This window comes from Symphodus melops, assembly GCF_947650265.1.
Source record: "Symphodus melops genome assembly, chromosome: 21".
Taxonomy (NCBI): domain Eukaryota; kingdom Metazoa; phylum Chordata; class Actinopteri; order Labriformes; family Labridae; genus Symphodus; species Symphodus melops.
This window is the reverse complement of record NC_136711.1, coordinates 15,812,989-15,825,409: the sequence shown is the minus strand read 5'-3', so window position 1 is coordinate 15,825,409 and position 12,421 is coordinate 15,812,989. Positions and strand designations below refer to the sequence as shown.

The window sequence follows — 12,421 nt, the reverse complement described above, 5'->3', positions numbered from 1 at the left end:
AAAGAAAACATTTCCCTGTGCTGATAGTCCAAATGTAGAGAAAGGTTTTTAAAGGTTGTTTAAACAGTATGAGGCTATGTCCAAAGCTCAATAGGAATATGGCCACCTTGTGTTTTTTTTACTGACTGCAGTTTAACACTAGATGGAGCAAGAGTCTTGTTTTTCTTTATGCTGTAGTACAGTAGGCATCAGCGCAACCAGGAGAATACAAATGTACTGTCCACGCCTCTGTTACCAATTCTCCTTTACTCTAAACATGTGCAGTTATGTCTGTGACTAAGAACACCTCCGCCTCAGCGGCAAGGACGTGTAGACAACAGGAACCCAAGGAACACAAACCAGAAATCCTTCCTGCATCTTATCCCATCTTCCCCCTCCCATATTAAAGAGTAAGGTCTTTTAACCGGACAGTTTGTGAACATGAATTAATATGAAAGTGTAATTAAAGGGTCAGTTTAAACCATTTTTTAAAAACATGATATTTTTGGTATTGTGCCATGTGAAGGTTTTGAATTGTTTCTACAACAAATCTTAAATTCTTAGAAAACTTCAAAAAGGTGACATGAGGTCCGCGATGTGTTTTTTAAATGAGAACAGGCCGACTGAGGTTAAACTTTATTCTTGGATGCTTTGCAATAAACTTACTTCATAAAGAAAGAAACTTCACACACAACACTTAATTATTTATCTATCAGCACATTTTGCTCATTTGGCTCCTCACAGCTCCCTCTAGTGGAGGCCCTATGGTGGCAACTTTGACGTCTGCCCAAAGCCTTAAAACAACAAACAAGCTTTTTTAAGGTGTATTTTTGGAGTGTTTATGTTATTTCTTTAGACAGGGCAGTGGATAGAGTCATAAATCTGGGAAAAAGAGAGCAAGGTATGAAATACAGGAAAGGAGGCGAAGGCCGGGCTCAAACCTGGGCCGCCTGATTGAAGAGCCAAAGGCTCCGCACATGGGGTGCAAGTGCAAATCAAAGACTAATTCATGCCTTTGCATCCAAATATAGACAATTAAAGCTTTTTCAGTTTTATCAAAAATAGCTTCAAAAATGATCAACACTGCCTGTTTCTGTTTAGGTCTTTTCGTGACTTTTATTTAGATTTTCTTCTAATTTCATGTTGATTGTATACTTGATGAGTCAGTAGAAGTGAAACTAGAAATATTCTGTCTTTTTTGAAAGTGTGAGAGTCAAGAGGCCAAGAGGTAAAAAGTTGAACAAGTTCCCACGAGAACTTTCCTATAGAGTGTCTCTATTCAGGAAGCTGTGGTTTTGACTTGCGTCTGCTCACATCTCTTCACCAGCACGATGCATATCTAACTATTTTTATTGTGTGTGTGTGTGCGTGTGTGTGTGTGAGTGTGTGTGTGTGTATGTGCGTGTGTGCGTGCGTGTGTGCGTGTGTGTTTTGTACATGTCTGGGATTGACAGTCAGATGTAACCCCGTGTGTCAGGTGGCTATGAAGGAAACCCCACAGGATGTAAAGTCAGGCTCTGAGAGGTCAAAAAAAAGTCAAACTGCTTGCTTTCATCAACAAATTTCAGCTCTCGCCACTCCCCGTCAACGGTCTCTCAACCACCGTCTACACCTTCAGAGCTACCACTTTCATTTACAGAGGGAAGTCATGCTACTGCAACCATCATGCAAAACAGCATGACAGAGTGTGAAGTAAGAAACTTACTGCTGAATGGGTTAAAAACAACACTTCCCTGAGGTTTGGTTGGAGCAGACATTTTGACTTGATAGAAATGAAGAAATGTTGGTGAATGACCCAAAAAAAAAAAAGATGTTTTGAACGAGAAAATTACACAAAATTACATCAGTAACAAATGAAATAAAAGAAACGACAGAGGTAGAGAGGACTGATGTTTGTTTCAGATGGGTTCTTTTAGACTCCAGTTTTCGCTCCGGTATCTGGAGACAGTCTGGTCCACAGAGAGCTGCAGGGACGGCTCCTCCACACCACTGTGAGACAATCGTACAACATTTAACTATTTACGTGTTTTAATACTCTGGAGAAAAGAGAAACACTTCACTGAGGTAAGTTTGTGGGACATTGAAAGTCCCATCAGGTGATTAACCTTTGTTCAGATCCTTAAATTAAAAAAACATTTACCAGCTGCTGATATACAAAGAAATCTAGCACCTAATCAACAATATATAAATCAATACGTTTCAGCACAGTTTGGTAGGGTTCAAAACAGTAAACAATGATATTACTTGAGTTTCCACAGCCAACCCTAACCTTACACATCACTCCATCACAGCAGCTCAACATAATGTGAACCGCAAGTAACTCCAACAAAGAAGAAGCACTTGTGGGCGAGAGGCGGGGCACACCCTGGATTGTTGGCCAGTCAGTCACCTGGCAATCTAAAGTCATCAATTCCCCCAATGAGCATATCTTTGGACTGTGGCAAAGAGCCAGAGTATCCACAGAGAATCCACACTTGCACATATATTGATATAGAGAGAACATGCAAACTCCACATAGAGAGGCTCCTGTCCCACAGGGATTTGACTCAGGAACCTCCTCACTGAACAGAGCGGATGTATTTTGTATCATCCCATCTGTCGAGTTGTGTGTTGTTATTTTACTGTACATCTCAGTATTCATTTATTTCACAAGAGAAGGCCACGAAACGTTGACTGTGATGGATTCAACGTTATAAAGGTCGTTGATCATGGCTGTAAAAAAAATCCGATTCAGACTTTACCTGAGCGCATAAGTAACACAGAGGATGCAGAGCGGGTGGTGGACCCCGGTTCTGGACTTGGAGGGTCTGACGCTGGGGATGACGGCGCTGTGAGTCTCCACCCAGACGAAACCTCCGCCTTTCACCAGCATCCTGTACTTCCCGCTGACGGACTGAGTCTTCATACACACTGCACAGGGAGAGAGAGAGAGAGAGAGAGAGAGAGAGAGAGAGATACAGAGGGGTGAAGCTGCTGCTGCTGCTGTGTGCGTGTGTGTGTGTGTGTGTGTGTGTGTGTGTGTGTGTGTGTGTGTGTGTGTGTAAAAATACCTACAGTTCACGTGGTTTTTCATCAGACAGTTTGTGTCCAGTGTGTGACACAGATCATAGATGGAGCGGCCCAGCAGCTCGTCGGGGGAGTAACCTAACAGCGACATCACTCTGCAAAAACACAAGGAAAGAGTCTGAAGTTAAAAACACTGCTGATGAACACATTTGTTAACATCAACCAGGCACATTCACATTTATGACTATGTTTGGACTTGGGAATGAAACATGCTGATCGCAGTGTAAGCTCTTTTCAAAGACCACCAATTTAACAGATCGGACTTATTCAGCAGCAACCACAAACACATCTAAAGTCCGCTGATAGAACGAAATCACATGTCTCAAATTAAATGAAAAAGGGGGAAGGAAAAACAGGAACAAAAAAGAAGTTACATTCTTGAGTAATTATTTTTCTGTGATCCTTATGATGTTGAATAAACTTCTTCTTCTTTTTTTAAAAGTTGTTTCCAATTTAGTAGTTTTATTGTTAAAACACCGTAACAGCTAACAGTAGCTTGTTTGAAGAGAAATATTCAAACTCAAGTTTTAAATGGCTACGTCTGCAAATATTACAGATGTATTTGTTACATCATTCAAGTTTTCTCATTATATATGTGATATCTTTAGGACTTGATTTCTGTTAAGTTCTCTTGAATCTAAATAATGTTCTGCTTTGCAGTGTAAAATGCATCAGTGGGTTTGTTACATGAAGCATTTTGATATTATAGGTAATTCCCTGCAACTACGGAAGCCCTAAGAGGACATACATGCATACACTTTATACACTCTGTTTTCCCGGGATAAGTTCTTTCTGTTGTTTTGAACTCTCTAATTTTCTTGATATCTTTCCATTAATCAGATTATTTTATCTCGAGGTAACAAAACTTTTTTACTTGGATCATTTTCTTGTGTTGTTGAAAACAAAACAATTTGCACGAAGCCTTTTCCCACATGAATGATGCCATTTAAGATTATTTCTGTTTATTTTGTGCTTTTTCTAAACTCTGAGGATTCAAGATGAACAAGACAAGAGCTTAAGAGGACACATGGACATTTGTCGTTATCACGGGAAAATTGAGAAGATAAAGTATTAAAGGATGCAACGCTTTCCTTCCATGTACAACACTGGAAAGAGGGGGATTTGATTTGAAGCACATAACAACATGGAGGCAGGTCAAGCTGACTGATTCTTGCTCATTGAACCAGCAGAACAAATAAGAGTGAAGCACAAGCTGAATAAGAAAAGATAGAAATAAAGTTGAATTATTTTTCTTCCTTTTCACAACTGATTTCAGAACTTCTTAAAGTGCAAAACGTTTTTTTAAAGGGCCTAAAATGAAATTGAAGCAAACATACAGGGTGGTGCGTGTGTGTGTGTGTGTGTGTGTGTGTGTGTGTGTGTGTGTGTGTGTGTGTGTGTGTGTGTGTGTGTGTGTGTGTGTGTGTGTGTGTGTGTGTGTGTGTGTGTGTGTGCGTGTGTATCACCTCTGGTCACAGAAAGTGAACCTCATGTCCATGCTGTGCTGACTGGTGAAGGTGTGTGTGCTGAGCAGTGTGTGTGAGAGTGGCAGAGGCTGGCAGGTCAGCAGCAGGCAGCAACCAGAAGACGGGTTCAGGGACACCTTCGCTTGTCCCTGACAGTGGAGAACCTGGAACAGCAGAGAGAGAGAGAGAGAGAGAGAGAGAGAGAGAGAGAGAGAGAGAGAGAGAGAGAAATCCATTAGGCTTGTTTTTCTGCATGAAGTCCTGAACGTTCAGCAGGAGGAGTGAAGAGAAGTGTGAATTTTAGTTTCAAGTCTCGTCAGTTCTTACTAACCTTCCACGTAGCTGACTTGAGGTTGGTGCTTCTTCCTCTGTGCGTCAGAGCGCTTTTTACCCTCATTATAAAGTCCCTCTTTCCACCGAACAAAATCTCCTCTAAAAAAAAAAAAAAAATTGTAGTAAGCTGCATGGATTATTACCTGCAGGATCTTTCAAAAACAAAGAAACAAAAAAACAAACAACAACCCATACTTAACAAAACAAGTACTATCAAGGATGTTACTCTCTTTCTCTTTCTCACACACACACACACACACACACACACCTGTTGTTAGGCGTAGGTTATTCCTGATCTCTTCGTGGTCACAAGGGTGAGTGAACTCGAAAATACTGTGTCCCATCAGCTCAGTCTGTCAGAAAGAGAGAAAGAACAATTTCACCTTCAGCTCCTGAATCATACAAGAACATTATTATTGTGTTTATGTACAAATGTGTACCTGTGTCAACCCCATGTAATTGCTGACATTGTGGGACAGGAAGATCATGTCTCCATCTGTGGACAGGACCATCAGAAAGCCCTCCAGGGTCCTCAGGTACATGTTTGTCTCCTCTAAGGTCTTGACATCTTCCTCCGTTTTTTTCTCCTCCTCTTCGTCACGTCCTCCGTCACACTCCCACCGCTCCTCTTTACCGTTAAACCGTCCGCGTCTCACTGCGTCACTCACGTCTGCGTTACCTCCAGGGTTTTCTTGAACAGAAAAAGAAAGTGTTTGAAATTACTGTTGGTGTGTCTGAGAGAGAGGAACCTTTTTGGTTTGTGTTGATTTTTTTCGCCCTCTTTGGTCAGAGCGGCACCTTTTTTATCTCTTTGCTGATTGTGTCCTCAAATGTGTAAGTTGTGTTTTTATTTTAAATAAAAATACTCATCTTGCTAAGCAGTCAAATGCATCATGAGAATATTTGAAGTAGCAAATTAGAGCAGCATGATGTTATGCACTTGCTCGGACACCTACACCCCCCCGCAGTGGCGCTTTCAGACGTCTAAAATAACAACCAAGAATTATTCTGTTTTGTTTTTTGCTTTTGTAGCTTGAAAAGAGGCTTCAATACTTTTTGTCTGTTTTATAATCAGTCAAAAACTGGAAAAGAAAACAATCTCTTCTGTTTGAAATGTTCTGCTGGTTAAAAATAAATAGAAACAAAGAGTAGAAGCTGTGGTTCATTCTTGTTTCCTTTCTATATTTTACACATTGTGGTGTGTATGTGTTTGTTCCAGTTGTGTTTTCTCATGTTATCAAAGACTTCCACTGTCTGACACTTGTCTAAAGCCTGATATTCTTGTGACAACAGTTTACCACAGGAAGTGGCCCCTTTTTTCACTCTACAAACATGCAGGGAAAGCATGCAGAGTATAATTGTTGTGAAATACATCTAAAAGCTGATTTGACATATTGCTGATCTTGCTCTACTTGCTGTCTCATTGTCTGAACACATAGTCTATGTCATGCAGATATCTTCAATGTGTGTACCTTTGAGCAGTGTGTGTATGCGTATGTAGCTGAGCGTGAGCCGGATGACGGACGGTTTGTCCAGGTGAGCTCTGACGGATGGTTGGAGAGGCAGGAGGCGACATAAATCTCCAAACACGTTGGACTCTACCCGCCGTCTCTTCCGTGCGGCCTCTCGACTGATCGCCCTGCAGAGGAGAGAAAACACTGACTACACTTAACACGACCACAATCACACAAATCTAATGTCATATGATTGCAGTGGAGGGAGATATTAAAAGTGCATCTTCACAAGGACTTTCACAGGTACTTTTAGGCTTCACTGAATTCCACTTAATCTGACGATTTGTGCACATTTGTTCGATCTACCGTCATGAAGAGCAGAGGCTGACTAAACATGTTGTGCAGGGGGAATAAATATTGTGCGTGTGCAGTGTTTCTGCAGAAATCTGCAGAAGTGTTTCAGCTCGACCCCTCTGTGACTTTCTGACATGATGTGAAAGGTTATAGAGGATTTCTCAACATGTAGGGAAGCACGCAACACGGAGATGACGCTGGTGAGTTGGGAAATCTCTCACAAGCACGATGACCTTCACTATTCTGAGAGGCTTTATTCAGTTTTTAACTTGAACTTCATGTTGTTGCAAACAAAGCTTCCAATTTGAATTCCAGCGGGATGCTGTGGTGTTAACTTTTTATTTATGATTGAAGACATAGGAGCTTTGAAACGTGCACGTTTCCTGTCATATTAATGTGCAGCACTATAATCATGTAGAATTATATTTTTCATCATGTAACATTGAGCTGCCAAGTAAGTTGTCTTTCTCAGCTCGCTCTGAAACATCTCATACCTCTGTTGATCCTTTTTTATCAAGTGTTTTTTTTTTTGAGTTAACTCTTACAGCTTCCCTTCATTAAACCGTTTTTATTTGAGGTTTTTAAGTTTTGAATTAGAGATTTTGAACTCTGCGTGGACTGTATCTCTTAATACATAAATAATATTTTAGCTTCTTCTCTATGACTTTGTTTGAATGAAATTCTACATTTAATAAACCAACAAAAAGCAGACCTGAAAGCAGACAGCGTCTGGATGCTGCTGGAAATGTTTATCATGAGGACAGTGGTTGCACCTGATCACCAGTGAGCGGCTTCAGAGCCCGAACCTTTAATCTTTATATCTGTAAAAAAAGTTCATGAATCCTGCAGTCCAAAAAGTCTGAAATTCTTGGTGTTTCTGGAGTAAAATCAGTTTTCATACGCAGATGTGACATGACAAAATGTGAAAAACTTTGTGTGGTAAATACTTGTCAGGTACTGTAGCACTCTACACAACAACAAAAAAAAAGAAAAGAAGAAACTGAGGTGAAGATCTTAAACTGTCTAGAAGAAGTGAAAGTGTTGATTTTGAGACTGAGTTGGAAATATTGTCTTTACTTTGTACAAATAACACTGAAAACTTCACAAGTTTGAACTAAATTCACAGGACTTCGATCATAAAACAAGAGCATCACATTTCACAAACACAAGTCCAGCATGGGCGTTTTATAGTGTGAAGAAAGTCTGTTTAGAGAGTTAGGTAAGAGAAGATATAAATATTAACCGTGCATCTGTGCCAGAATGAAAAGAACAACTTTGTTATGGAAAAGGTAGGGGGACAGAGGTGCATCGTGGTCAAGATGGCAGTTCTCTAGATGCCCAGCTTGGCTGCAACATCATCTCTATTGTCACCACAATTCAACGAAAGCCAGAAGAACCACTGTGATTAAAGCCTCTCAAGGCAACCTGCAGCTTTACCTTCTCTTCTCCTTGTCAGCCGTCATCGTGTCCTACAGGTGTCTCTATCCACTGTCATGACGAAGCTGGAATCAGTGTACAGAGCTGCAGCAGGAGTTCACAGCGCAGCGGGGAGTCTCCTCGCTACAATTTGCAGCATCACAGGCAGTCTAATTAATCAGGGAGGCGTTCAGCGGCGCCGAATGTCACAAGGCGAGTGTTCTCCTGCAGCTCAGATGACTTTACTCCATCCAGTGTCTCCTCCCTCTCCTCCTCTACATGCATCACCTACAGGCCTCTAAAAAAACTCATTATAGGTCAGCCTCCCCGCCCCCTTGTTTTCTTTTTCGATAAAGTCCACCTCCCAGTCTCCTTTTTCTCTCATGGTAAAACTTTAAAGCATCTTAAAGAAAAGAAGGTGGGAAAAATGATGAAACAAGAAAGAAAGAAAGAAAGAAAGAAAGAAAGAAAGAAAGAAAGAAAGAAAGAAAGAAAGAAAGAAAGAAAGAAAGAAAGAAAGAAAGAAAGAAAGAAAGAAAGAAAGAAAGAAAGAAAGAAAGAAAGAAAGAAAGAAAGAAAGAAAGACGTCTGGGCGTGATGTAGACAGCTCAGTGTTTTATTGGAATCAGAGCAGACAGGACTAGCCTGGCTGTTGCACTACATTTTGGCACAGAGTAAGATAGTGTGACCAGGAACAGCCCGACCCCTGGGTGCACAAAGCTTCACTACACACCGACTCTACTGCACACACAGAAACCAGCTCGCCATCAAAATCCCTGAACAGTACAACAGTCCTTCTCTGTGTGTGCATGTGTGTGTATGAGAGAGAGAGAGAGAGAGAGAGAGAGAGAGAGAGAGAGAGAGAGAGAGAGAGAGAGAGAGAGAGAGAGAGAGAGAGAGAGAGAGAGAGAGAGAGAGAGAGAGAGAGAGACAGACAGACAGAGGAAGAAGAAGTGGAAGGAGGAGTCTGTATGTGCTGTCATGTGTGTGCATGTGTTTGAAATGAGAGGTAATTCAGCTGCTGGTTTTCCTCATTTTCTTTTTACGCCCCCCCCCCGGCTGTAACAGACCTATGATAGTATAGTTATAGTTTTATACACAAATTTTTCCTCCAGATACACTTTACAATAACAATTATATTTATAATAAAAAAAAAAGAAAACATAGCCATAAGAAAGAGAAGCCATTCTTGAAAAAAGAAGAGAAAAAGAATGCAAGTGTTTTTTGGCTGAGCGAGGCGGCTGCTGCAGGAGGAAGAGGAGGAGGAGGAGGAGGAAGGAGACTTGGTGCTTTGGAGGAAGAAAACATGGAGGGAAAGAGGGGGGGCCTCAAAACACTGACGGTAACTAAAACCACTGAAATGCCAAAGACAAAAAGTCACACGCTGACAAAGAGGGAGGACAAAAAAATAAAAATAATAATAATAATCACACTAACGAAAATGTACATTCACGCCGGCAGGGCTGGCTCTGAAACTCGCAGATCGATGAAAAAAAAAAAAAAAAGCTGGAAAAAAATATCACGCTTTTTTTTTTTTTTTAACGCTGCTACACAGGCCGCCTGTAACACTCCGCTCCACATAATTAGTTCAATAGCCTGTAACCTGTGAGCTCGACATTCACTTAATGCGCACAAAGACAGGGGGGAGCGGGATTGTGCTGGAAGATGAGAGCAAAGATTTCGATCATTTAACACATTTTTGAGGAGAAAACAAAACCAAAAAAAAGAAGACAAAAATTACACATGAACAAAAAAAAAAGTAAAATATATAGATAGTCAGGGTATTGCACAAAGGTATTTGGCCCTAACTGGTCCACGATAAGGACAGTAATAACACAGGTAGGGTGCTTGTCCATGCGCCACGCCTCTCCTTTACTAGCACACGATAGCAACACAACACAGCCACTCAACACAGGCTATATACAGGCCTCAGCACCCAGCACACACAGTATAGTCCATGTGTGTGTGCTGGGAAGGCTGGGAGAATGTGTGTGTGTGTGTATTTGGTTGTCTGAGCATGTGCAGTGAGCTCGTAGGTGTGTGTGAGTAGATTGTAGTATGTTTGTGTGTGTAAGTCTGCATTAAAAGTGTGCACAGAGGAGATGTGTGTTTAAGCATGTGCAGGTGTGTATATTCTTATTTATAGTCATAGTCATATTTATATTCATAATAATAATAATAATAATTATAATAAACCCAGGCAACAAGAACAACACAATGCAAGTAAAGAATATTCAAAAAGTAACAACAACCAATAGCTTCAAAGTAAAGGAGTGTTTGAATGTATGAGGTTCAGCTATGTGTGCTCGTGAGTGTGTGTGTGTGTGTGTGTGTGTGTGTATCAGGTTTAGTGTTGTTGGATAAATGTTTGTAAGTGTGTGTTTCAGTGTGTGTGTGTTAGGTGTGCGTCTCTTCGGGGGCGCAGTAGGAGAAGTCTTTGAACTCCTCTTGGTTGATCTGTCGGATAATGGCCTCGTCTGTGGGCGTAAGCACCGGGTCCTCCTTGGTGAAGTCCTGGTCGAAGTTATTCACGTCCCGCTTGGTCTTCTGCAGAGACACACACACACACACACACACACACACACAAAGGTGGAGGATGTCAGAGGGAGAAACTTTACTCAAATCATAAACTTTAATAAATGACATTAGAGCGCCCCCTTCTGACCACTGAGGTCAGAGTCTGTACAGCAGTGTTAAATGAAACTCAAACAACATGAGCACATTTACATGTAAAGTTTGATTTATTTGACCGTTTCTATTTTAAAACAAGTGGATTATTCTAGAAGCTTTTCTGATCTCTGTATGGTGAACGTTTGCTGCAGACTAAGAATCTTTTTGTAGATCTGATTTGTAATTTGTGTTGTAACTGTGTTACACTGTTAACTAAAGGACATGGAAGCTTTTACAGAATCAATCCTGAAGAGTTGAACATTTAGAACTTTGATCCCAATTTTAACATTGGAGTTGTCGTAAGGTTTCTTTGACGTTACTTTTTTTCCTTCTGTGTAATATAATTTAAACAACACGTGTTTAGCTTCATCCTTTACACAAACTAAGAAAGATTCAATCCCATATCTCTGGACTGGAAAGCACCGAGTGAACTTCTGTTTTATATACTCTGACTTGACTCAAACATTCTGTATCGCTCACTAAAATCAAACCAAGAAAGTAGCTGACGTGAATATGTACAACAGTCACTATTTCATCAGTGTATGAAGCGTGTGTGTGTGTGTGTGAGCGACTCTTACAATCCTGGGTTTGAAGGGCGGTTTGACTTTCCTCTGCTCCAGCAGCACCCAGTCGATCTCTCTGAAGAAGGCGTGGGTCTTGATGGCCTCCTCGCAGCCCTGGCTCACCACGCAGCCCAGACGCTTGGCCGGGTTCTTAGTCATGAACTGCACATACAAACGCACACAATGCACACGTTTAATTTCAAACACGTCCCCCTTCCCTTCAACACTTAGCTGTGGTTTGATCCATTAGAATGGCGAGCACATTAGCAGGACGGGTGCTAATAATAGCGCCGAGGCATTAACGGCTGTGTGGACGTCACAAACAAAGAGGCAGAGCGATGAAACAGGTCAGCAGAGAGACGCTGCTTTGATTTTCTGTGACTGAAAGCTGCGTCTCTTTAGCTCCGTTGTCTGTTTGGCATGAGAAGAGCACTTTGAGCTTTTTATGATGCCGTTATTACTTCGACCTCTCTCGCAGACTTTTTGTGATCCCGCTCAGTATCACTGTGAAGTCTGTCGTAACACCTCTGTGTTAAGAGCGCTTGAGCTGTTGGTGTGCAGCTCTGAGGTCAGAAACATGAATAGTGATTGTGAGGCAACAGTGGTGGAAAAAAAAAAAACTCTGCTAACTGAGTGTTTAGAGTAACAAAAAAACCCCTCTGATATGTTTTTATAAAGCAGCAGTGTGATTTAAAGGTGAAATCTGGTCACATCGTACCTTTAAGTCAGCTTTTTAAGACTCTGGCTTTAGCAGCATTTTGAATATAAGATATATATGCACCAAAAATAAACCAACCAGCTGTGCAGCTTTCCCTTCATCGTGACTCTAAACTCTGTAGCACTTTGAGATTTTAAAAATGTAAAGTGCTTTACAAATAAAATGTATTATTATTATTATATTATTATTATTAAAGATCTAGCCTTTCATGTTCCTGAGAAACTTTCAGTTTCTTTGGGGTTTTTTTGTAGACAAACCCAACACTTCTCCAACACTTGTTACTATATGTATATTCTCTGTATTTGTCCTTATTAATTTAATTGTGCTTGTTCCCCCTGTAAATTCTGAACCATTTCTTATTTCAAATGTTGAAGAAATCATTTAATACCAGGAAGAGTATTT

General features: G+C 40.9%; 2 protein-coding genes across 2 annotated transcripts in view; both read right to left on the bottom strand.

Annotated features, from left to right (window-relative positions):
* Window positions 1–603: 603 nt before the first annotated feature.
* Window positions 604–5,555, bottom strand: epas1a (endothelial PAS domain protein 1a). The gene is made up of 7 exons (XM_079334340.1): window positions 5,285–5,555; window positions 5,113–5,197; window positions 4,843–4,943; window positions 4,512–4,675; window positions 3,034–3,140; window positions 2,721–2,889; window positions 604–1,968 (listed from the first exon to the last, which is right to left on the bottom strand). Exons 1-7 carry the CDS (start codon window positions 5,384–5,386, stop codon window positions 1,878–1,880), a joined length of 819 nt encoding a protein of 272 aa, XP_079190466.1. The 5' UTR covers window positions 5,387–5,555; the 3' UTR covers window positions 604–1,877.
* Window positions 5,556–9,102: 3,547 nt separating this feature from the next.
* The window catches only part of prkcea (protein kinase C, epsilon a), a 27,632-nt gene continuing 24,313 nt past the window's right edge, over window positions 9,103–12,421 (bottom strand). The window contains exons 7-8 of the mRNA XM_079372381.1: window positions 11,317–11,532; window positions 9,103–10,615 (exon numbers count right to left, since the gene is read on the bottom strand). Coding sequence (XP_079228507.1) covers window positions 10,466–10,615; window positions 11,317–11,532 — 366 coding nt within the window. The 3' untranslated portion in view covers window positions 9,103–10,465. The remainder of the gene's footprint in view (window positions 10,616–11,316; window positions 11,533–12,421) is intronic.